The sequence below is a fragment of the Rhinopithecus bieti genome, unplaced genomic scaffold, assembly GCF_001698545.2.
Source record: "Rhinopithecus bieti isolate Rb0 unplaced genomic scaffold, ASM169854v2 scaffold_30846, whole genome shotgun sequence".
NCBI classification, from domain to species: Eukaryota; Metazoa; Chordata; class Mammalia; order Primates; family Cercopithecidae; genus Rhinopithecus; species Rhinopithecus bieti.
The window spans coordinates 2309030-2334895 of record NW_016814438.1 but is presented as its reverse complement, the minus strand read 5'-3'; the positions used below and the strand labels follow the sequence as shown (position 1 = coordinate 2334895).

Sequence of the window (25866 nt, the reverse complement as noted above, 5' to 3'; positions counted from 1 at the left end):
ACTGTCAGCTTTTGAGTTAATGCTAAAATGAGTTAAGAATTTGTGGGACTGTTGGGAGGGCATGACTGGTTTTGAAATGTGAGGACATGAGATTTGGGAGGATCCAGGGCAGAGTGATATGGTTTGGCTGTGTCCCCACCCTAATCTCATCTTGAATAGTAGTTCTCATAATCACCATGTGCTGTGGGAGGGACTTGGTGGGAGGTAATTGAATCAAGGGGGTGGTTACCCCCATGCCGCTGTTCTAGTGACAGTGAGTCAGTTCTCACAAGATCTGATGGTTTTATAAGGGGCTTTCCCCCCTTTTGCTTAGCACTTCTCCTTGCTGCTACCATGTGAAGAAGGACATGTTTGCTTCCCCTTCTGTCATGATTGTAAGTTTCCTGAGGCCTCCCCAGCCATGCTGAACTTTGAGTCAATTAAACCTCTTTCCTTTATAAATCACCTGGTCTCAGGTATGTCTTCATTAGCAGCATTGGAATGGACTACTGCAGTGTTTTTCCTGTTCTCTACTCACCACAGCACAGAACACTTCTGTACCCCAGATGTGCAGGGATTTTCCCTGCACATACCAAGTAAGCAATCAGTTCCACAGCAAACACCAGCTGGGTATCCTCTAATTCAATTCAATTCTGACATTGCCTACCTGAAGATAGCATCAGATCTCACAGGCTGAGGACCCAGTCCCACCAGACTGCCCCTAATTCAGATGCCAATCGCAAGTAATAGGTTGTCACCTATATTTCTGATTGATTGACTGGCTGTAAATTGGGTTTCTCACTACTCCATTTTTTGGGTTTGACTAATTCACTAGAATGTTACAGAACTCAGAGAAAAACTTTACTTATATTACCAGTTTATCGTAAAGGATATTACAAAGGATATGGATAGAAAAAATGCATAGGGCAAAGTATGGGAGAAGGGGTATGGAGCTTCCATGTGTTCAGCTAACAAGAAGCTCTTCAAACCCAATCCCTTTGGGATTTTATGGCAAATTCATTACATAAGCGTGACTGATTAAACCAATGGCCATTGGTCATTAGCTTAATCACCAATGTGATTAATCACTTAATGTGCTGGTGGGGACCTCTCTTCTCCCCAGAGATTGGGGCTTTGGACTGAAAAGTTTAATCATGCTTTGGTCTTTACTGTGACCAGCCCCCATTCTGAAGCTACCTAGTGGCTGCCAGCCACCAGTTATCGCCTTAGCATACAAAAGACACTCTTATCACTCCAGAGATTCCAAGGGTTTTAGGAGCTATGTACCAGGAAAAGAGAACAAAGATATTTCACAGTATCACAGAGAGACATTTAATTTGGCGAAAAATTATCCTACTCTTTAGATGAGCATAAGCACTATTGAAAGAATGACTGTTGCTTGCTTGACTACAGACTTTGGGATGGTTTTACTCTGGGCTTTGAAATGAAATGAGAGGTATAGGGCCATAGTTCATTGTAGACAAATTCTGCTGTGGCCTGAATTGTCTTTCACCAGTGAGAGTCACAGCATTTTATTGCCAGAAGGAGTCTATGTGAGAGATTATCCTTTTTAGTTCCCTCACTTTGCAGATGAGGAGATAGAAACTTCAGAAGGTTAAGTGACTTGCCCAGTATCATATAACGAGAGAGAGACTGAGCTAGGAGCAAAGTTGACCTTGCCTAATCCCTGGACAGTGTTCTTTCTCTAATACACACCAGTTTTCTACAATCATGGCCCCTCTCTGCAGTAAGATGTACCTAATAAGTCTTCTCACACAGTATGTCCTTAGGAATTATTTATTGATTGATCTTCGTTGATTAAAAATGTATAAAATGACTTTTTCTTCTTCTGAAATTGAAGGTATGGATAAGATTGTTTTACCTAAATATTTTCAGTTTTCCATGTTAGTGTGACCTTTTTTAAGTCCTACTTCTGCTAGGAAAAAAAAATACTTTATGAGTTTTATCTATTCCATATGTTTATAGTTTTTGAAATGAACATTTGAAATTCCATTATGTCAGTTTACACATAGTAACTTATATCTATAATATATCCATATATACACATATCTGTAAACAACATAGTAATTAAGAGCACATATGGAGGTGAAATTATTCTGCTTCTCTGAATCCAGTTCATCTTTTGTGAAATAGGAATGATAATGACACTTTCCTTACAGTGTTGGACTGAGGATTTGGGGAGATAGCCCAGGTAAGTGTTCCAGCCTGGTGGCTCTTCATAGAAATAATAGCAATAGCAATAACTTCACATGTAATCCTGCTGTCCCCCTCCCAATAAACAACCACGTCTGAACCAAAATAGCCTTGTTAGAACATTCTTCTATGGAGGAAGGATGCCTGATTTTACTACCTGGGGACGAGGATCCTGGTTTCATAATCACTTAGCAACCACCGAGCCTAACTTTCTATGTAATAATAGGGCAGGAAGTTTTCAGGATTTCATAAATTGGTTGCAAATGACTGAGAACTAAATGTATAGTAGTGTTTATATATATAGATGTATATGTTATATAATATAGTATAGTACACTACAGAATATATAGATTCTGTATTTTGTTTTTATTTTATTCATGTATTTGTTTCTTGAGACAAGGTCTGGCTCTATCACTCAGGCTGGAGTGCAGTGGGGCAATCTCCACTCACCGCAACCTCTGCCTCCCAGTCTCAAGCCATTCTCCCACCTCAGCCTCTCAAGTAGCTGGGACTACTTGGCATGCACCATTACACCTGGCTAATTTTTGTATTTTCTGTAGAGATACGGTTTTGCCACGTGGTCCAGGCTGGTCTCAAACTTGTGAGCTCAAGTGATCCCCCTGACTCAGCCTCCCAAAGTGCTGGGATTACAGGTGTGAGCCTCTGCATGCCCAGCCTTATTTTAAATAGATAGTGCGTGCATGTGTCTATGCTGTTCCTCTTCACTGAGCTTAGACATTATTAGGCACTTGCTCAAGGATAAGTCTTCAAGACTTCAGTGTTGCGTGTCTACAGGCTTTGCTGCCTTTTGTTGAGTTGCTCAAGATGCTGGAATGGCTGAAAAGATGCTAGAACTAGTTCTGCTGTCTAACTTGGGAGCTCTGCTTCTCTTTGGTCACTGCCTTCACTCTGCAATTAGTACTCAGTACTGATGTGATGGAAGAGAAGGTTTAAATTCTCTTTGGTAGAAAGTCACTTTCAGCTTCAAGTCCAAACTCCAAAACCACTCCTGGTTAACACTATCAAATAGTCCTGGCCTCTACCCCATCCCCACTGCTTGCTAATTGCTTTGTGGGCTGAGGGGATGGGGTAAGGGTGAGGGATGATTGTTTAATCTTATCATAACCTACATTGTGTGAATTATACCTGCGAATTTCATCTCAGAACCCTTAGTGAAATTGTTTTAAGTGTTACTTAATGAAAATAAATTGGAATCTGCAGGGTGACTAAAGTCTCACTAGTAAGAAGTAAGACCGGCTGGGCGTGGTCCTGTAATCCCAGCACTTTGGGAGGCCGAGGTGGGCAGATCACCTGAGGTCAGGTGTTTGAGACAAGCCTGGCCAACGTGGTGAAACCCCATCTTCACTAAAAATACAAAAATTAGCCGGCATGGCGGTGGGCACTTGTAGTCTCAGCTACTTGGGAGGCTGAGGCAGGAGAATCACTTGAGTCAGGAGTCGGAGGTTGCAGTGAGCTGAGATTATGCCACTGCACTCCAGCGCGGGCAATAAGAGCAAAACTCAGTCTCAAAAAAAAAAAAAAAAAAAAAGAAGACCTATAATTCTGCTAAATGAAACCTTAGGATTCCTTTGACCTAAGTTTTATTCTTCTTATATCTGAAGCCTCCTCTGTGAAGGACCTCTACCTGATTCCAGAGTCCCAATTCCTGTTTTTGGTAATTTTTTTCTTTTTCTTTTTTGGTGGAGGGAGGGGGAGTGTGCTTAAATCCCATTCTGTTAGTGTACAGAGCCTGGGCCTGTTTTATAATCCCTTCTATAATTTTGATGCTCTGTGTTCACCTTGAAATCTTTCCCAGCGATTCCCCTCCTCTCTCTTCGTGCCTCAGAAACAGGTTCAGGATGCTCATTAATTACATTATTGAGTGTTGGTAGCAATGAATGCAGTCTGGGAAGGTAGGCTTGCTGTACAGGTATGTGATTAGTCACACCTGCAGAGAGGAATATCTTGACTAAAAGGCCCATTAGCTCAGATACTTTTGGTAATGGTCAAGAGTGCCAAGATTAGTTGTTTTCACCTTCACTTATGGTACAGATCACATGTCCTTAACCTCTTCCTGATACTTACTGTTAGTGCCAAGGGAAAAGTAGGGCTTGGGGCCACCCATTTCTGCTACCAAGAAAAATATGCAGAGCATACACATGGTAATTACTGAGGTGACTAAAGAGTGTCTACTTCTTCAATGAAAGACAATGCTCTTTTGTGTATGTATGAAAATAGATGTCCTTTTGTTTTCCGGTACTCCACCCTCTCCAAAGCTGTACTATGCTGTCTTCTGCATTGAATTCAGTGAGTTGGCATATGACTTGTCTAAATCTTTCCCCCTGTGCAAAGCTCAGGTTAAGTCTTACCTCACCCTGGTTTTTGCCCTGATTTCTTCACTACCCCTCTAACCACACAGCTGACACTTAAATACACCCCATTGTCTTAGTCCATTTTGTGTTGCTGTAAAGAAATACCTGAGGCTGGGTAATTTATTTTTTAAAAAAGGTTTGTGGTGATTCCTCGAGGATCTAGAACCAGAAATACCATTCGACCCAGCAATCCCATTACTGGGCATATACCCAAAGGATTATAAATCATTCTATGATAAAGACACATGCACACGCATGTTTATTGTGGCACTATTACAATAGCAAAGACTTGGAACCAGCCCAGATGTCCACCAATGATAGACTGGATTAAGAAAATGTGGCACATATACAGCATGGAATACTGTGCAGCCACAAAAAAAGGGTGAGTTCATGTCCTTTGCAGGACATGGATGAAGCTGGAAACCATCATTCTCAGCAAACTGTCACAAGGACAGAAAACCAAGCTCTATGTTCTCACTCATAAGTGGGAGTTGAACAATGAGAATACATGGACACAGGGAGGGGAACATCACACACCGGGGCCTGTTGCGAGGTTGGGGCTAGGGAAGGGATAACATTAGGAGAAATACCTAATGTAGATGATGGGTTGATGGGTGCAGCAAACCACCATGGCACGTGTATACCTATGTAACAAAACTGTATGCTTTGCACATGTACTCCAGAACTTAAAGTGTAATAATAATAATAATAATAATGATGATGAAAGGTTTATTTGCCTCATGATTCTGATGGCTGGGAAGTTCAAGATTGGGCGTCTATATGTGGTGAGGGCCTTCAGCTGCTTCCACTCCTATAGGAAGGCAGAAGGGGAGCCAGCTGTGCAGAGATAACTTGGAGAGAGAGGAAGCAAAAGGTAAGAGAAGTGGCTGGCTTTTGTTAAAACAACAAGCTCTCAAGGGAACTAATAGAGTAGGGACTCTCTCATCTTCTGAAGCAGAGTATTAATCTATTTGTGAGGGATTTACCCCCATCACCCAAACACCTGCCACTGGGCCCTCCCTCCATCATTGGGATTAAGTTTCAATATGAGATTTGGAGGGATAAACATGCAAACCATAGCACCCGTTGTTTTTAGTTCTTCTCTTCCTTTACAAATGTGTTCTCAGCTCTGTCACTTAACACCTGTGTGACCTTGGATATGCCGCTTAACCTTGCTGAACTTCAGTTTTCATATCAATAAAAGGGTGGGTTGGGCATGGTGGTTTATACCTGTAATCCCAGCACTTTGGGAGGCTGAGGCGGGTGGATCACTTGAGGTCAGGAGTTCAAGATCAGCCTGGTCAACATGGTGAAACCCATCTCTACTAAAAATACAAAAATTTGCCAGGTGCAGTGGCACATGCCTGTAATTCCAGCTACTCCGGACGCTGGGGTGGGAGAATCACTCGAACCCAGGAGGCAGAGGCTGGAATGTGCCAAGATTGAGCCACTGTACTCTAGCCTGGATGATAGAGTGGGACTCTGTCTCTAAATAAATAAATAAATAAATGGGGGATTATGATGATGATACTTATTCCTACCTGCTCTACCTACCTTCTAAGAAGAGTTGTGAAGAGTGCATGTGCTACAGTACAGTGTAAACCCCCAACATTGTACAAATGGGAGCTGTTATTATTGCTGTGGACCAATATCTTCTTCACAACAGGAACCAGGTCTTAGGACTTAATAGTTGTTCCCATTGTGCCTAGCTTAATCCCAAACAGGATACTGTCATTAAGGAAGGAGGGAGGGAGGTACAGAAAGAAGAAAAGAAAGATTTTTGTTAGGTTTTATACCCTATTTTCCTAATTATCATTCTCTCCTTCTCTGTAGCAATGTCTTATGAAAAGTGTTTAGTTTCTAAAAAGGCTTTGCACTGGGCAGCAGGGTGACATTTTTCTCCAATAGTCTGCCTATTCATCTCTTTCTCCCTAAGCTAGCTTCGTGATGGTGTTGGCATTCATTTTGTCATTTGATTTTATGTCCACAAGAAGAAAAAAAAAAAAAAAAAAAAAGGCAGCTGACAGATCAGAGTCCAAATGCCTCATTTTACAGGTGGAGTCACCCAGAGAGATGACTGAAACAAAGAGTTTCGGTTTTTAGCAGCAGAGTGAAGACCAGAACCCAGATCTTCAGCTGCACCTCTAGGCAGGGCACAGGCTGACTCTAACTTATGAAGTGCCAGTGATCATTTGTGCCTGCCTTTGGAGGGGTTTAAGGTTTGATTAATACTGTAAAGCTCTTGCCCAGATCAATGCAAGGATTTTGTTGTTCATGAGGGTATAGGAGAAATAGATTTGCTGATGCTATAACATCATACTTTCTGCCTGCTCTCCACACTTTATTTATATAAGCTTCTAAATTGGGATCATGTAAAGGATAAAAATTCCTTTGTAACTGATCTCATTTCACATCAAGTTTAACAACGTTCTATCTTGCAAAGCTTGGTATTTGGGGTGTGTCGGGGTTTGAGGGAAAACCCCAGCTCCTGTTTGCATCTTTGGGTTCCTTTGCAGGGCACTGTGTACCTGCACCTTTCTTCCCCCTTTTCTGCTTCTCTTCCTGTTATGTCAGAACTTTGGAGATAGGTAGACCTGAGTTCAAATCTCAGCTGTTGGTTAGAAGCAATATGAATTTAATGAAGTCCCTTAAGATTCATGAACTTCAGTTTCCTCATTGGTAAAATGCAGATGATGGTGACTACTTTGCTGGTTTGCCTTATGGTGTAGAGAAAATGTGTGTAAAAATTTAAAAAGGCATTGGAGAAAGATTAAATGCCATTTCCTTCTCTAATTCTTCAATAAAATTCAAGTCCTACCAATTAATTGCATTAATTTAGTTTTTTATTTCTTATAATACATGCATATAACTTTTAATGTTATTAGTAGTGAACAAGGCTTTTGGTTTTCTATGTAATATCACATTTTCCTTGCTGCCTTTCATCTGAATTTCCAGGGCTTGAGAATTTTCAGAAAGTTTAGTGTATAATTTATTCCTTCTAGAGATTTTCCTTCCTTTTCATAAAATAAAAAAGCCACATAGCTGGACATCATTTCTAACTTTGAATTGCCTTTTTAAGAACTATGGTTTAGTTGGTTTAAAGAGAGGTTTCTCAGGGACAAATTTAATATATATTTTCAACTCTGCAAAGATTACATTACAAATCTGAATAGCTATATATTTTTTTCCTAATAAGGCAAAGGCTTAGATATAGTTTACTTTCTTTTTTGAATAGAGAAAACATTTATTGAAAAAATACATTTCTGGTCTTTTGGAATACTACTATAAAATGAATGTGGTACTTTGATGGAATTTGGAACAATATCACCAAACATTGAGTGGCAGGCACAGGTCAGGTGTTGGAAATTATAGAGGAGATGAACATGGTGTCTCCTCCTTCCAAGAGAGCTCAGGCTGATAAAGGAGACTGATGAGGAAACAGACAGTTGCTGTATAATGCCGAGTCCTGTGAGACCAAAGAGGAGGAGACTCTAACTCCACTTATCAGGAAGGGACTAGACTCATCTTCCGAAAGGAGGTGACACCTGGACTCTGTCTTGAAAGATGACTAGGAATTTAAGAAGCTGGAAAAAGACCTTGCAGGCAAAAGGAGCTGCATGTTCCAAAGACAGAGGTGTGAAAGGTAAGTTTAAAGAACTTCAAGGTACGCTGTAGGAAGAAATGGAAAGGAAGTCAGGGTATAGATATGGAGGGGCTAATGTAACCCTGAGTGGTTTGAATTTTATCCTGAAGACAGTGAAGCCATTCACTGTACCTCCCAGGGAGTCTTACACCGGCAGAAGACCTTAGAGGTCAGAATTGAGCCCTCTTATTTTTGCAGATGTGGAAACCGAGACCAAGGAAAGGGAAGTGAAACCCTCATGGCCATGCAGGGAATTAGTGGCTGATAACCTATGTCTCTTATACAGTGGAAAGTAGGGAGCCGGGAACCTTCCCAAGGAAATTTCAGTGTTGACCTTATGAAGGCAGATTCTCATAGGAACATTTGGCCAAGGATTTATCATGGGGACTACATGGTTTGGGCTAATGACCCCAGCATGCCTTTTGCATATTATTTCCTTTAAAGGAAAGGCCATCACTAGCAAGAAATGCTCTTTGGCTATTTTTAGGCTGTGTGGTAGGGGGAATTAGTGGAATTCCTAAGGTTAGCTCCAGCTGTTTTTCTCCAAAAGGCCAGCTGAATATTTTATGAAATGTGTTCATTAGGGCTTTTATCCTTCTGTGAGGCATTGTACTGTGTCTGAGCTCAGGCTAGCCTGAGATATAAGTAAGGGGACAAAACTGGGGCTGGGCTGGTTGCTGTCCATTTTGATATTTAATGTTAAATGGAGTTTTAGATATGGTTGGTCATTCTCCTGCTTCGTACACATAGTGAAGGTCCTTCTGGAATATGACAACTATCATGAAGGATGACTGGATTTTGCAGATTCAGAGACATAATGCCTGGGCAGAGTTGGTACTGACTGATTGGTGTAACTAGCATGTAATGGCACCTTTTACTCATTAATATCACCTTATAGGACTTCATAGATAGCAAGTCAGATATTCCTTAAGACTTCTTCAATGGGAGCATGCTTTTGGCTATTTGTTATCTACAAGTAGAATACTACTTCCTATTGTGTCTCAGGAACTATATATCTGAAGGCAGGTGAAGTAAAAGCATTCTTCATTTCTTCTAGACTGTACTATGAACCTTTCCTTTTACCCAAATTTATGGGTATCTGCTTAGAGATCATGCTATGTTAGAAGGAGAATGGATCAGCTGGGCACGTGCCTGTAATCACAGCACTTTGGGAGGCCAATGCGAGTGGCTTGAGCTCAGGAGTTCGAGACCAGCCTGGGCAACATGATGAAACCTTGTCTCTAACAAAAAATAAAAAAATTAGTCAGGTTGGTGTCATGTGCCTGTAGGCCCAGCTGCTTGGGAAGCTGAGATGGGAGGATCACTTAAGCCCAGGAGGCGGAGTTTGCAGTGATCTGAGATTGTGCCACTGTACTCTTGCCTGGGTGACAGAGCAAGATCCTGTCTCCAAAANTGAACCTTTCCTTTTACCCAAATTTATGGGTATCTGCTTAGAGATCATGCTATGTTAGAAGGAGAATGGATCAGCTGGGCACGTGCCTGTAATCACAGCACTTTGGGAGGCCAATGCGAGTGGCTTGAGCTCAGGAGTTCGAGACCAGCCTGGGCAACATGATGAAACCTTGTCTCTAACAAAAAATAAAAAAATTAGTCAGGTTGGTGTCATGTGCCTGTAGGCCCAGCTGCTTGGGAAGCTGAGATGGGAGGATCACTTAAGCCCAGGAGGCGGAGTTTGCAGTGATCTGAGATTGTGCCACTGTACTCTTGCCTGGGGGACAAAACAAAACCTTTCCCCAAAAAAAAAAAAAAAAAAAGTATAAATATAATTGTATAATGTTTTGCACTTTACAAAATGTCTTTCCATACATGGTCTCATCAGCTCCCTGTAGTGATTCAGCAAAGAGGGTAGGCAGTGGTTAGTCTGAATTTTAGAGATGAGCAAACTAAGGCTCAAGCAAATGCTGTCTGTGGTCACCAAGCTAGTAAGTGAGTTATCAGATTTCAAACCAGATCTTGTGACTTTAAATCTTACATTCTTTTTCCTTCATGAAACTGCCAACTAGACTGAGGAAAGAGGGCTAGTTTCTCCTATAGCGTAAAAGTGGTTCAAGGAATGCCTTGAAAGCAAGGGAATTCTGTTGCATACACAACCAAAGAATGAAGGAGAATCCACAGCATGGGGTGTCTAAACAGGATGGAATAAACGTGAGCTTTGCCCCCCAAGCTCTGAAACAACAGTTATCTGAGCTAGAACTCAGTGACATTAAACTAACAGTATGTAACTTATGCTAATGAAAGAAATACTAATTTATTACTTTATTACTGTTGGTTGGGATGAATAGTTGTTTACATTCATTTACATTCATTAACCAAAGACAGTGGGTCTTGCCAAGTTTCCATTTTAAGAGTTGTATTGAACACTGATGATCACAAAGAGATCCAGTGTGCTTCTCCCCTGCTCTCTGAAGTGTGTAATGATGGAGCACACCCTGCGCATGACTGTATGGCAGATTTACCTGAATGTGTGTTCAGAGTTCTGAGCTAATGAATCTGGGAATGGCCAACCTGGAGATCTATTCCTTATCTATGAGGAATGTCTGAGTCCCCAACTGTCCTGTGAAATGAGGTCCTTTGTTTTGGGTTAAATGATGGTTGCCAGGTGGAGGTTGTTAGGTGAGGGGTGCTAAGTGAAAATGCTATATAAACTGTGTGTTTTTGCAAGTGGTTGTGGTTCTTCTGCCCAGCCTACCACCACGGGCCTGTGTGGTTATTCTGTCCAGCCTGCTGCCACTGGACTCTCTCCCCTGCATATAAGACCTGGATAAAACCTCATGTTTCATTTGCAGGCTTTGGGTCTCTTCAGCCTCTTAAACTGGGTGCCATCCTTGTTGGAGTCAATAGGGGTCTGGCACAACTTAGAGATGGACTCAGAGATGAATAAGTAACATTGTGTCCTCAGACTGTGTATTAATTTTCTGTTACTGCTGGGATGAACTTAGGGGCCTAAGACAACACAAACTTATACAGTTCTAGAAGTCAGAAGTCTGAAATGGATCTTACAGGCTAAAATCAAGAGATCAACAGAGCTGAGTTCCTTTAGGAGGCTCTAGGGGAGGATCTGTTTCCTTGCCTTTTCCAGCTGCTACAGGCTGCCTGCATTCCTTGGCTCATGGCCCCTTCCTCCATCTTCAAAACACATCCCTCCAACATTTTCATCCTCATATCTCGTCTCTCTCCTTCTGACTATCCTAATTCCTTCTTATAAGGACCTTGTGATTATATTGGGCCTCATTAGATAATCTAGGATAATCTCCCCACAAGATTCTTAACAATGATATCTACAAAGTTTCTTTTACCATGTAAGGCAGCATATCTTCAGGTTCCAGGGATTAGGATGTGGACATCTTTGGAGGACCGTTATTCTGCCTACCATAGAATTAATATATTTATGGAAGATGACTTGTCAAACTTTTTTGTACAGCCCTTTTTTTGGCCTTTTCTATATTCCATTGAATTGTTTTGCTTTTTTTCTTTCTGATCTTTTTTCCTCTTCTTCATTTACTCAATAAATGAGGCACTTGCTGTATGCCAGGTACCCTGCTGTGTGCTAGAGACACAGGATACCAAAGCCTTTCTGCCTACTGCTGGAAGAAGCTAGAGGAGGGCTGTTACTGCAGAACTAGAGACCAAGATATCAAACTCTTGGCTTTTGATTCTCTGAAGTTGGGGTCCAGGCCTAAGATGGAAAAATTTAAGAGAATTCTTATGTTTGAAGAGATCCTTTCACCCAACTTTTCTCCTACCATACACCATCTCAGATTTAGAAGATTTAAAAAACTCTCCTCAAAGGTCTCTGCAGTGGGGGGTGGGAGTGTGTGTGCTTGCAGAAACCAAGAATTTGACTCATCCTTAAAATGGTGTGGGAGGTTAGAGGATAGGAAACAGTCTAGTGAGGTAAATAGAAAAGGTAGCAGCAGTAATACTCCAACCTTATAATGGAATGGAAAGGTGATTGAGTTAGTGAAATGTTGGGGATTTATTTATTTATTGTCATTAGGTGTTTATGGAGCACTTATTGTGTCCCAGGCCATTTTACTTATAATATAATGTCATCCTCATGGTAATCCTGTAAGGTAGATCTGTTTTGCTGCCCATGTTGAATAGATGAAGAAACAAATGAGAGTCATTAGGGAAACTGCCAAAGAACTAATAGATTAATCCACTTCCAATTATCTTTTGACTCCAAAGCTACAAGTGCATTCTACTATATGACAACACTTCTTCTACTGGGGGTATAGAAAATGAATATGGCAGACATTATTTACCTGTATCAGTTTCAAAATCAGTGTCTCTTTAGAGGATGGAGAGGATCAAGGAAGATCTTGCACACAGTAGGGGCTTGATGCATCTTTAATGGGGCAATTTGGCCTGACCAGATGGATTTGAGCAGGTCTGGGACTAGGGTGAGGCAGGTAAAGTACCTAGAGCACAAAGTCTTTGGAGACAAGGTCATGCAAGTGCTGATGCTCCCTGATGTGAGTGTCTTTTTAATTATGTGCCCTGGGTGTCTTACTCTTAAGGAGACACTCATTCTCAAGAGTGCTGCAGGTGCAGAGTGCTGAGCTCACGTGACCTTGCCTCTTTATATTTTGTGCTCTGGGTGCCTTGCTTGCTTCACCTATAGGCCCTGGATTTGAGCAGAAGCTAGAAGTGGGAGAGAACCAGTTAAGTTGTAATTCTGGCTGCATCTTACAATCATCTAGGCACCATTCTGAAAAATATCCTAGGTGGGAGTCTCACCCCAGGCCATTTAAATAAGAATTGTTGTAGGAAGAGGAAGGATGAAGAGACCTGGGCATTGGTGTTTTTAGAAACATCTTTTCAGATGATGCTAATGTACAGCCAGTTTTTGTAACCCCTGAGTTAGTACATTTGGGGAGAGTCCCTCATTCCCAGTCTGGTTAGGAATGTACATGAGGCTTTCTCACTTTGAGTCTTTCTGTGGTCCTTTTAAAGTCTGAGCTGGCGATAGCTACAGTTCAGTTAACTTTATGATCCTGAGTTTAATTCCAGCCTAGTTAATAAATCAGCTAGTTCTTCCACTCCTTTCCTTTGAATTTGAAACCTAGAAAATAATTAAATCTGGTATTCATCTGTAATTTGGGCTGTTATCAGTGTTTGACTTTCAGGGGTGCTGTGAAATGCAGCCCAAACCATTTACTAGCCAGTTTGCAAATCCTTATTTATGTTGAAATTGTATATGTCCTAGAGGGTAAAGGAGATCTCTGCATGTCCTAGCTCCAACGTTAGGCGGTTGTGTGGCCTTAAACAATTGCTCTACGACCTTTTTCATCACAGATTCCTCATCCACGCAAAGAATTGGTTATGACTCTATGATTTGACTGTTAATTTATTTCATGTGTGTTCTCTTGTAACAGCTGAAAACAATTGTTACAAATATGCATGTTTAACTTTGACTAATTGCTGTGCTCCATCCAGTCATCAGCCATTCCTGACGTATTGGTAATCCTTTATAATTGTGATTCCCAGAGTTGGCCAAGCATCCACATCATGTGGGAACATTTTAGAAAATGCAGATTCCTGAACATCAGCTCTAAAGAGTTTGGTTCAGTAAGCCTTGAGCAATGTCTGGGAATCTGCTGCTGATCAGCCAGATTTGAATACTGCTGGCTGTTGAGGCAATCATGAATATAATGAAAGTGATGGCACTCCCAATTTAGATGTCACTATAGAGTGTGCTGTTGACAGAGATCGTACTTCTCTTCAAAGAAGCCTTCCCTGGCTCCCCAAGAGTACATTAAATCCTCTGGTTAAAAGTTTTATAGCCCACTGCCCTTCTGCTCTGTGGGACTTCTTGGGCTTGTTCGGTATGTGCCCTCCTTTCCAGAATCTAAACTCTGAGGGAGGGGACTGCATACATTATCAGAACTTTTGGTGCATACAAATTACCCTCTTCCAGAATGAGATCTGGGCCTGGGGTGAATGCTGCCATTCCAAGGAGAAAGGTTTCTCTCTGGTATTTTGAACTTAGGCAAGCCTCTTGGTGCTTCACAAGCTGTGTAGTTAATAAAAGCCCATGGATATGGTGGCTTTTGCAGCAGCTCCCTGCAATATCAGAACTCTTTTCTATGTGGCTTAAAGTCCTTAGTGATATGTTATTAAAGACAAGTCACCCCTTTTGTAGACTGCCATCTCTCTTCTACATATGATTTGAATTTTCAGCCCAGGTATGAAGTTTAAAATGAACTTTCAGCGGCCCATTTCCTCAGATCCTTTCTTTCTTGACTGTTTTTGTTTCTTAGAATCCTGATCAAGAAAATATAGATTAAAAGGGTGGTTCTAGCACATTTATCAAGACTGGCAGGCATTAAAAATTCAGGTTCAAATTTCCCCCCTTGACACTTAAGGCCTCTTGGGGTCCGACCTTGGTCACTTGACCCATTTATACCCTGTACTCCAGTTACCAGCCTTCTTTTTGAACACCTTTATGGTTTCAGGGTCCAGTGCTCTTGCCCAGAATGCCCACCTCCTTCTCTAATGCAGCCTTCAAGGCTAGCCTCATTTTATCTCCTTCCTAAATCTCTGTGGCCTACCTGACACTTGCTGTGTGCCTCCTTTATCTGTAGCTGACATACTTGTATTATGGTTAGTTGTGTGTGATGCTGTCTCCTCACACAGCCCATTATCTTGCCCTTGGTTGGGGCTTGGTTAGCATATTTTATTCCTATGGGTATTGTAAGTTTAAACCTGTGGCCTAGCAATTGCAGAAAATGAGCTTTTCAGAAATCCAGGGATATTATTGCTAGGTTTGAATATGAGATTAAGGAGCAGGGGGAATTGTCAGGTAAGGTAGTCTTTCTACCCATCTTTCCCTCATCATTCATAATTTGAGACCACCAAGCCAGTTTCCAGAAGATACTAGCTGTCTGCTACTCAGCCTGGACCTGGAGGAGATAGAAGAAGTAGAAAAATGGCTTCCATCTTTGGAAGAATCTTCACAAAAGTGAAAGCTTTGTATTTTGAGATGACTGTCCATTTTTAATTTTCAGTTGCTCCATAAAAAATGGCAAGTGCCAGGCGCGGTAGCTCACGCCTGTAATCCCAGCACTTTGGGAGGCTGAGGCGGGCAGTTCACAAGGTCAGGAGTTTGAGACCAGCCTGGGCCATGTGGTGAAACCTCGTCTCTACTAAACTACAAAAATTAGCCTGGCATGGTGGCAGGTGCCTATAATCCCAGCTACTCGGGAGGCTGAGGCAGGAAAATCATTTGAACCTGGGAGGCAGAGGTTGCAGTGAGCAGAGATCATACCATTGCACTCATTGCACTCCAGCCTGGGTGACAGGGTGAGACTCCGTCTCAAAACAAAAAACAAAAAACAAAAAACAAAAAAAGACAACCTATTATTGGATAGCTTATCCTTTCTTATTCTATCTATATCCTTTCATTTGTTCACTTCTTTATAAAGAAGTTCATTGTATTTGTTCATTCAGCTATTATTTTTTAAGAGGCTACCTTGAACCAGTCACAAGACAATTCCTTCCTCTCAAGAAGCCCCATTTAAGCAACACATTACACTGAGTAATTTATGTGCTTTTTAAAAATAGAGCACTGAAGGCTCTGACTATACAGAAACAAAATATTCATGTAGCATTGTTACCCAACTGTGCGTGGACAAAGTTTGCTTTTCATACAAACACATTTCTGTGTACGCATATTACAAAACATTTTGATTGGGCTTAAGCATATAAAATGTAGGTTCTTTTAGTAATAGTTTCTGGTTCGAGGGATGATACCATTCCAAGAGGCTAGTAGGCATGTATAAATACCTGCATGGTGACACAGATGCCTTTTTTCCCCTCTATCTCATGCTTGTCCTCTTTTCCATGTCTATCCATAAATCAAACCCAAAGGGCCTGATCATTTTCTAATTCCTAACAAGTTGTCCTTAGAAGAGCATGCCATGCCTTGAGGGCTGATGCATGTTGCCCATGAGAAATGACAAAGTCAAATGTACAGAGGGAGGAACAGCAGGGTGAAAAGAGAATTGTCTAGGAATCAGGAAATTTGGGTTCTAGTCTCATCTTTGCCCCTAACCAGCTGTGTGATCTCTCTGAGAAATAGGGGACTAGTGACGCAGTGAAAGATGAAAAATAGTGGCTTCAGAATCTTAAGCTTTGCGTTAAGATTTGGGTCAATTTGATGGCCTTAGGCAAGTTATTTAACTTGAGCCCCAGTGTTCTCATCCATGGGATGTGGAGAATACCTACCTGCATGGTGGTCAGAGTGGTTAAACTGAAATATGTGTAAAGGGCTTAGCACCACCTGCTCATTTTTTCAGTCTGGAGAGAAATGACCAAGATCACGAGAGGCTTAGAAAACATGTGAGGAACAATTGAGGGAACAACGAAGTTTTTCTTCCCCTCAACTAAGAAGAGGTGGGGAGAGCATGACATCTTTTTTGTAAACTATTATGTGCAAGGGAGAATAAATTAAATGTGGTTCAAGAGGGCAGGGTAAAATGGAGCCAATGGGAAGAACTTAGGGGCAAGTCCAACCAAGTGAGCCTGAGAAGCAGAGCAGCCCAGCTGTGCAGTTAGCAGCTTTGGGCATGGATGTCCTGGCAGTGTGATCTGATGATCACTGGGCTGGTACACTGGAGGGAAATCTTTCTGCTGAGAGGTAGGTGAGCAAAGACTCTCTGATTGTCACATTCAATTTGTTCCATCTTTGGCTTCTCCTTCCATCCATCCTTTGATGCTGCTGTGATCCTAGGAAGTTTACAAAGCATTTAGTTTTATGCACGATGGTTTCATAAGTGTTCCGGTGAGATGAGCCTTCCTGTTGATCAGGGCTTTTTTGTCTGGTGGCATTCTCCCCAACTCAAGCATATTTGTTACGGCTCTTCTGTTGCTGCCCAGATTTTTTTTTTTTTTTTTTTTTGAAGCCTTCATTCTTGATGTCATGGGACTATCAGAACAATTTGCCTCTCTTCTGAAATCCTCATCATGTGAGAGTCACCACTTATGTAAGTTTTACACTCCTTCCCTGGGTGATCTGTGTAGGCTTTGGCACAACAACCCTTTCTGGGAAAGGAGAAGATGCTATCTGTGCTATCTGGGCCCCTCCTTGCAGCAGAGCCTGCTGGGAAGGAAATTTTGTTGTTAATTAGACTTTAACCTGGGATTAGAATTTTAATTGGAATTAGGGTCAGAAGCCCAGATCCACTCTTTGTTGCCATCAAAGGCAAGCATCAACTATTTGGGGCCTTAGTTTTTCTCTCCAGCTTAACTTTTGGATAGTTGACAAGAAGAGTATTGGCATTCATAGATGTGGCATGGCAAGGCTGACACATGGAAAATATGAATTAAGCACAGTCCACATTTGAAGTCCTCCAATTTCTCTTTGTGCTGCTGTTTCTACCGCTGCTCCTTATCCTTCTTTGTCCTCTGCAGTGTCCTGAATTCTCACCAGAGCCTCACAGTAATCTCCACAAGGAAGAGAACATACCCATCATATGCATGAGATAATCAAGACTTAGAGAAGTCATTCAACTTAGTCAAACCACAGAATGATGTGAAAGATCTAGAGCTGGAACACATTGAATAATATGGACCTAGTTTTTCATTTATGGACCCTAGAGCTATGTTCATGTTCAGGGGGAAATGGAAACTCAATCCCCTTCCACCTGTGTTCATCATTTTTTTTTTTTTCATGAATCCTTGAGTGCCTAGTAGAGGCAAGACAGTGGCAAGAGCTGGGGATACAAGTCACTGGGAGACACAGACCTTGCTCATAAACTGGCAAGAGACAAACATGAGTAGGTAGCGATTTGAGACCGTGTGATAAGTACTGTGACTGATGAAGTCAGGTTCTAATTGAGCACATAGGAGGGGCTTGGAGGGGTTAGGGAAGACTTTTGTGCAGTAAGTGACATGTAACTTGAGACCTAACAGGTATTAACAGGGAAATGGTGTTCCAGGATGAAGGAACGGCACATACAAAAGCCTGAAGGCAAGAAGAACTGGAAAATTTCAGAATGGCTGGAGCCTAAGGAAAAGAGCTTGGAGAGTAAAGCAGGTGCTAGTTCGTGGAGAGTCCTACAGGCCACTTAAGGATTTTGAGTTTTAGTCAATGGTCAGTGGGAAGTTGGTGAAGGATTTTAAGCCTGAGAATGTAGCTTGGTCAGAACTGGGTTTTAGAAAAATGACTCAGCATCATGCTGAATGGAGGATGGGTAGGAGAGGCTGAACCCAAGGAAAACTTGCCGCAGAAGCTCCTCCTGTGACCTACCTCAGAGTGTCTTTGTGAGGATTCCGTGAGATGTATGTACAGAGCCACGTGTGTAAAAGGGAGCAAGTAAATGTTTGCTGCCTTTTTGTCTGGCTTTCCTTAATGCTGCTTCATCTCAGAGTAAAAGCCAGAAGTCTTACTGTCCTCCCAAGACCTAATACAGTCTGACCCGTGTCCTTTCCGGCCTCCTCTCCTCCTGCTCTCCTGGGGCACTCTGGTGTACCAGCGCTGACTGCCTTGCCATTTCTTGAATGTGCCAGACATCTCCCACCTCAGGACCCTGGGATATCTGCATGACTTGTTTCCTCATCGCTGTCACATTTTTGTTCAAACATCACCTTCTCAATGAGGCCTACTCTAACCACTCTCTTTAAAATTCCAATTCTCCCTGAGTTATTACTCTCCTCCCTTCCCTTTTTTTTTCCTCCATAGTTCTCATCACCTTCCAATGTGTTATAATTTATTTGGTATTCAAAAACTTATTTTATTTTTATTATTTAGTTTGATCATCGTTTCCATCCATTGGCATATGAACTCCACAAAGGCGGGAAGTTTTTCTATCTTGTTCCCTTGCTGCACCTCCAGTGCTTAGAATAGTGCCAGGCCCTCAATAAATCTTTGTCAAGCGAGTGAGGGAAATGTTCGATTAGCTCCCATGCTGGACATCGTCCAGAATATTAGGAGTTGGGTGAGCACCTCATACTGAAGAGTCTTGATTGCCCTCTGAGGGCTCTCCTACAGTTTGGTTGGGCACTGACTCCTACCTACCCAATTAAAAGAAAAGGGTTCCAGCCCTTCACTCCTTTGTAAAGTGGGAACATTGCCCTTTGCCTCACTAACAGCCTATTTTAAGGGAGAAATTTTAACCCTTAGAGGCTTTGACAAAGAAGCACTAGTTAGCTTGTATTCTACTTGAAGGTGTGGAAGCCAATGTTGCCCATTTCAGCAACCCTGCCAGTTACCACTGCTAGATGACCTAAGTTTTTTGTTGTTGTTGTTTTCTTCCTGTCCACCACTCCTTGAATTTAAAGTCTCACACTGAACCAACCAAATGGCAGTGTAAGTCCTCATTGGCAACCTGGGTCCCAGAATGTAGCCTAAATCTATTTGCTTGCCAGCCTTTGAGATCTAAGGAAGTTACTGCACATGAAAGAAAGGAAAGAATTGAGATAGCTATCTCCTGGTGATATTGTATATTTGGATCAGGTTCATTTATTCATTTGCTCATTTGTTTATTTGTTCACATTCAGAGACTCACAGTCAAGTAGGAGAGACTGAGAGTAGATCATCACAGCAGTCGACGTGTATTTGGAGGAGAAAGTTTTTGTATTAGCAGGTTCCTGCTGCACAGGTGTCGTATAACAACTCCTAAACCTCAGTGGCTTCCAACAACAAATATTTAGTTTTTTCTCTTATATCTATAGATCAGAGGGGATTCCTGCTTCAGGGGGGTCAGGTTCAGGTCTGTCCTTGTATCTCTTTCTGGAACCCAGGATGAAGAGGCAATGGATAATTGGGACAAGCTCTTCTCATGGCATGTGGCAGGAGTACAAGAAGCCAGGTCAAACCACAAAAGCACATTTACAGCCTATGCTTGCACCACATTTGCTAACATTCCATTGGCCAAAGCGAGTCAGAGGCCAAGCCCAACATTAGGAGGGTAGGGATGAATTCTTTGCTTACTCTAGTGGGAACATGATAGTATAGTTCTGTTACAGGGAGGGAGTGAAGAGTTAGGAATAATCATTGAATCTGCTGCAACTTTAACTAGGGGTATGGAAGTTACGGAAGGCTTCATGGAGGTGGTAACTTTGATCTGTCTTGAAGGGTAAGTAGTTTTCAAGATGAACAAGCAGGTAGTAGCATATGCAAGCACATGCAAATTAAAAAGAAAATAAAGTAATGTCTTAATATTTATTTGAGTAATTGCTGTGGGCAATATGCAAAGAGCTAGAGGAAATTAAAACAAAGGTCATTAGATTCCTCGTCAATGAAGCCCAAACTTCATGGGGGGAGATCAGAAAGAGACATAATACAAAAGAAACATATTACTAAATATAGTCTTATTCAGCTGGATGGAACAAAAGTGTAAACTCAGGAAGCTAGAATATATTTTTAGTAGCTATTTTTGGTACAGAATGCAAGACATGTGCTCTTTTTATATTCATTATTCCATTTAATCCTTACAATCTGTGAGGAACATCCTAATGTCAAGTACAAATGAGAAAACAGCTTCACGGTGGTTGGTAACTTGCCCAGTTACTTATAGCTAGCAAGTGGTAGAAGGGTAACTTCCCAGTAATTCTGTTTTTCAAGTAATTAATTTTTATAAATTTTATTCGCTAGTGTACATACTCTTTTATTCTTAAGCGGGGCTGCTTTAAAATTTTATTTTATTTTATTTTATTTATTTATTTAGATAAGGAATCTCACTCTGTCGCCCAGGCTGGAGTGCAATGGTGCGATCTCAGCTCACTGCAACCTCCGCCTCCCTGGTTCAAGCGATTCTCTGGCCTCAGCCTCCTGAGTAGCTGGGATTACAGGCATGTGCCACCACGCCCAGCTAATTTTTGTATTTTTTAGTAGAGATGGGGTTTCACCATGTTGGTCAGGCTGGTCTTGAACTCCTAATGACCTCAGGTGATCCATCTGCCTTGGCCTCCCAAAGTGCTAGGATTACAGGCATGAGCCACTGTGCCCGGCCTGCTTTAAAATTTACTAAAGGTTTTTAGTGTGTATGTGCAGCACTGCACTTGTTAAAAGTGCCCCAACCTTGAGTAGATCACGTCCAAATTTCTGTAGAGCTGTCTCATTCTTCAGTTCTCACTTCCTTCCCATTACATATGTATTGAAGATGCCTCAAGGAAAATAGGATTCTTGCACATTGTGCAACTGAAAAATCCTCACTTTGGATGGTAAAGTGTTTTGAAATTCTGCCTCTTCCTTTCCCCCAGTTTATATACACACACAGGTAGGTGTTTTTCCCCTGAGAAATGAAGGCAGACAAGCTTGTTAGGTTCCTTTAGGCCCAGAAAAGGTTAGCAGTGGGCCTGGATGAAGAATAACAATTCTCACTCTTCTGCACACTATCTCTACCTAATACTAGTTCTCCTCTTATTATGGAGCTCATATATGGTACAGTGGAATGTTCCTACTTGTAAAGAGGTGAGTATTAAAAATTTTTATTTCTAGTTTCTTGCCTGACCACTGGAATCACATATTCCTGATCTTACTGACCTTCAACATGACTTTTTAGCCTAGCATCCCCAGAGTTTGCAGAGAGAGAATCAGTTCTTTTTGAAACCATTCTTTACTCAGGTGGATCATTAAACATTGACAGGCATTTTTGTGTGTTCTCCATCTTGGCGGTCTGGAATTGGGTTGAAGCATGTTTCATGACCCATTTACCATTTGCTCAGGAAGCCGGCTGAACAGGTTTCCTTGATCTCAGAGACCATCTCGCATGTCCATTTAAAAATCTTCTGGTAATGAGTAGTGCTTATAGGAACTACCTCTCACTGTGTGGTGTTTGCTGTCTCATGATTCCCCAGGTAGGTGATGCTCTGATGCTGCCCCCCCTTATGAATTGATGTACAGAGAGAGAATAAACTGTGTCTAAGACTGAACCAGAGAAAGAGTGTGCTGGGAGCCACCGTAGGAACAAGCGACCTGTCTGGCAAGGAATACAGCATCCTTCTGAGAGCCTCTTCTCAACATTATCCCACAGACCAAGACTTCCTTATGGAAAAGAGCACTTAGGATCTTGCTATCAGCGGCCCTAAACTTTTGCTGAGCCAAAATAAGACTTTTGCTGCAGAACTGAACAAGATATTTCATTTTTGTGTCTTTTAATCTTCCTGGTTGCACTCTTAGTTGTTCAGCCCTGAGAATTTTGAGTCACATTTGTTGCTATTATTTTTGCATGCACTTTTCAAAATGATTGACTTAAGCTTCCTGACTGAAGAGGAACAAGAGGCCATCATGAAGGTTTTGCAGCGGGATGCTGCTCTGAAGAGGGCCGAAGAAGAGAGAGTCAGGTAAGAGGCCAGAGAAGCCCTTGGGCATGAGGGAAGGAAGAGGCAGTCTGTACGAAAATAGGACACTGGGTTTTTTTTTCAACCATAAGTGGTAGTTTTGACTCGGAGACTGAATTTATGGATTCCAATTTTAGGTTTACTTCCGGGACAAAACATTTTTCCTCTTGGTGCCTCTTAATTTATCCTACTGGACTCCTACCAGAAATAGGGTCTTGATTAAAAACCTAACTAAATTCCTTTAACTTATTAAATACTGAGATAAAAATGAAATGTATACAACCACATACATCTACATTCATGGGTGTGTGTGTATATTTCTATCCACTTAAAAAAAACTCGATCTACTTCTTTTTAACTGAATCGTGAACCAAATTAGAATTTTAAAAAATTTTTAGAATTTTGAAAAGTAGCTCACATTTCTGCATGCTTTCAGAAATGTTGGTATTGGTTTTAATGGCACAATTGAAAGTATTCTCTGAGCCAATTTTTCATTTGTCTTGGGTCGCATAAAGAGGAGTGGCAACTTTGATACACTATTCTTGTTGGGTGAAACCCAAATGTTGCATGTCAATATTCCTACCACTTCATTCACCTTTGCGGTCGAACAAGCACTAGGCCAGAATGCTGAAGAACTTGACTTTATCCAGGCCCTGCCATTTACTGCCTGTGTAATCTTGGGCTTTGAAGGCAGTGACAGGCTTCCTGAATGTAAGTTAGTAGTATTAATTTTATGATTCTCACCCCAGGAGTTATCCGAAAGGAGCATAAGATATGTTCTTACTTCCTGGGACACAGGACCATGAATAATGGCTTTATTTTTACCATTTCCATATTTTGACACCGATTTAACATGCATGATTTATAAAAGAACATGCTAAAATTCACTTCAAACACTACAGAATGTCTGATTATGACTACTAAAATAACTTCTATATAGACAGTGTTTAACAAGTTGCAAAGGACTTAACATGCCCATTATTTTTTATGAGCTCACATACTGTTTTGCAGTTTGTGGGTGGGATGGGATATAATTACCCCATTTGATGTGTGAGGAAGTTGACTTTGAGACAAGTCAGTTGACTTGCCCAATATCACACAACTGGTAGGTGTCAGAAGTGAGAATCAAATCCCAGTCTTAGGTACTCATTTGTTAACTCCACCTCCTCTCCCTGAGAAAACAATGACAGACAGGCTATCCCAGGACCTGGCAATGGAGGAAGGGGCTGGCTGTCATGGTATGAAGTAGGACACTGAGCTATGATGACAAGCAGTGGCTGTAGGTAGTGGGGAATCATGCTGTTCCTCAAAGGTACCTTGCAATGCTCCATGCACCTGGATGGGGCTCTGCTGTGCCTTCTTTGCAAATGGTGTGCCTTGACCAGTGTCCCCAGGAGAGATGAAGGATTGTCACTAACCCAGGCATTAGAGCCTCTCGGTAGCATTAATCCTCTACCCATTCACAGTTTATAAGGCCCTATTATGAATGTTATCCTCTTATGTTCCTCACAGCTACCCTGACATTTGTCTAAGCAGTGACTATTGTACCCATTTAGGAGTAAAGGCAGGAGGTAGGGGAGCATAGAGAAAACATTGATTCTTTGAGCATAAGGGGAAATGGAATTTCCTTTATCCTCTCAAAAGAAAAGATGGGGAGAGGACTTAGAAAACAGTAGAGCTGGGACTGCACCGACTCCCTCTTTCCACCTCAGGGTGTGGGCCCGTGCATTTTGGAGAGGTGCGAGTACCTTTGATTCCTTCTGCTCAGGAGGTGTTATTTATGGTCTGCAATTTTCCCCCTCTAGATAGTCAGCTTACAAGGAGAAAGCCTCCTTTCATTCCCTCCCTCCCTTCTATCTTTTCCTGGCACCTGGGATTCCAAGCTGCTGAGTCTTGCCTGTAGTTCTGATTCTGTATGAATAGAGTGAAGGTGTTTCTTGGGCACTTGCATTGGTTGATGAAAATATCCTTAAAAAATGCAAAGTTCTGCCTGAAACTGGGCCTTGTAAGGGGTGTGAGTGTGTACCTTCTGGCATCAGCCAGTCTACAACTTCAGCGAAAATGGTGTGAGTCCCTTCCTAGTATTGGTGTTGCAGACACTCCTTCTGTCTGTTGTTTCTGAAGGTGCCCCAGCAGCTGCCATTGGTGCTGCCTTTGTGTTTTGCTTTTGTGAATAAATGACAGGAAGAAGGCTTGGATTGGTGAAAACCCTGGTGTGAGTCAAACCCTACCTACCATCACTTTCCCAATAGACTTTCTAGTTAGGCACCATGCACCTCATGTAGACTTGGCCATGGGCAGTTTCAGGATCCTGGAGCTGGGGAGCAGTGACAGTGCACAGATAGATGGCAGACCTATGGCTTGTTGACCTTGAAAAAGACCCAACTCATAGCCTGACCACCTCTTTGCTTTAGGCCTGAAGGGACATGTGGGGATGATTTGGAGGTTATTCTGCTCCTGGGATGGTGGAACCAGAACTGGATCGCTGAAAATGTTACTCTGCGGGCTTTTGTTTGTCAGCGCCTTTTCCATTCCATTGCTGTTTGTCTTTGCCTCTTCCACCAGAGTTATAGCCTAATAACTCTGAAAGTTTTTTTTTTTTTTTGTTGTTGTTCCATATCAGTCATTTTACAGAAAAAGAAGATAAAGCCCAGAAAGGGTAAATGACTTGCCCACGGCCACACAGCAAGTCAGTGCCAAAGCCGTGATGAGAAAAGCTGTTGGACCAGTGCTTTTCCGTCTGCTCTATTCTGCTCATCATTGTTATTCTTTCAGAAAGGAACAGCAAGGGTTTGATCATGACATAAACAACTCTGCTGCATGGAACTGGAGATGAAACTGACATGCGTTTGCATCTCATTCCTACCACTAATGAACTGTGTTTCACTGGGCAAGTTATTTAACCTCTCTGAGCCTCAACTCAGAGTGGGCATGATATTAATACTACATTTAAATTCGAAAGATTAAAGTCAGGATTAAGTAAAATAATTTTTAGGAAGTGAGAGATAGGGAGAGATTTGGTGAAAGATACAAAATTACAGTGACCTGATCACTATGTGTTATATATATCAAAACATCACTGTTTCCTCATGAATATATACAATTATTATTTGTCAATTAAATTAAAAATAATTTTTAATCTTCCTGGCACATAATATGTGATAGTTCATTTTAATTCCTTTATTCACACCACTCTACCTATACCTCCAGACAGGGACAGGAGATTCTAGTTAGACTGATTCCTTAGAAGGAAATTACTCCTAAAACTCTTAATCATTTAATGTAGTAGAACTTAATTGAGCACCTGTTAAGTACAAGGAACTGCTCTGGACAATGATATGAAGAGAATTC

The 25866-nt window shown here is 41.7% G+C and overlaps 1 protein-coding gene across 19 annotated transcripts in view; it reads left to right on the top strand.

The window, feature by feature from the left end:
• The window catches only part of SYTL2 (synaptotagmin like 2), a 121119-nt gene that overhangs the window by 34616 nt on the left and 60637 nt on the right, over positions 1-25866 (top strand). For 16 of the 19 annotated variants that reach the window (XM_017850902.1, XM_017850906.1, XM_017850900.1 and 13 more), the window contains one exon: positions 22033-22518. The exons of the other annotated variants lie outside the window; for them this stretch is intronic. In XM_017850902.1, the coding sequence (XP_017706391.1) occupies positions 22418-22518 (101 nt within the window). In that variant the 5' untranslated portion in view covers positions 22033-22417. The remainder of the gene's footprint in view (positions 1-22032; positions 22519-25866) is intronic. 19 annotated transcript variants of the gene reach the window in all.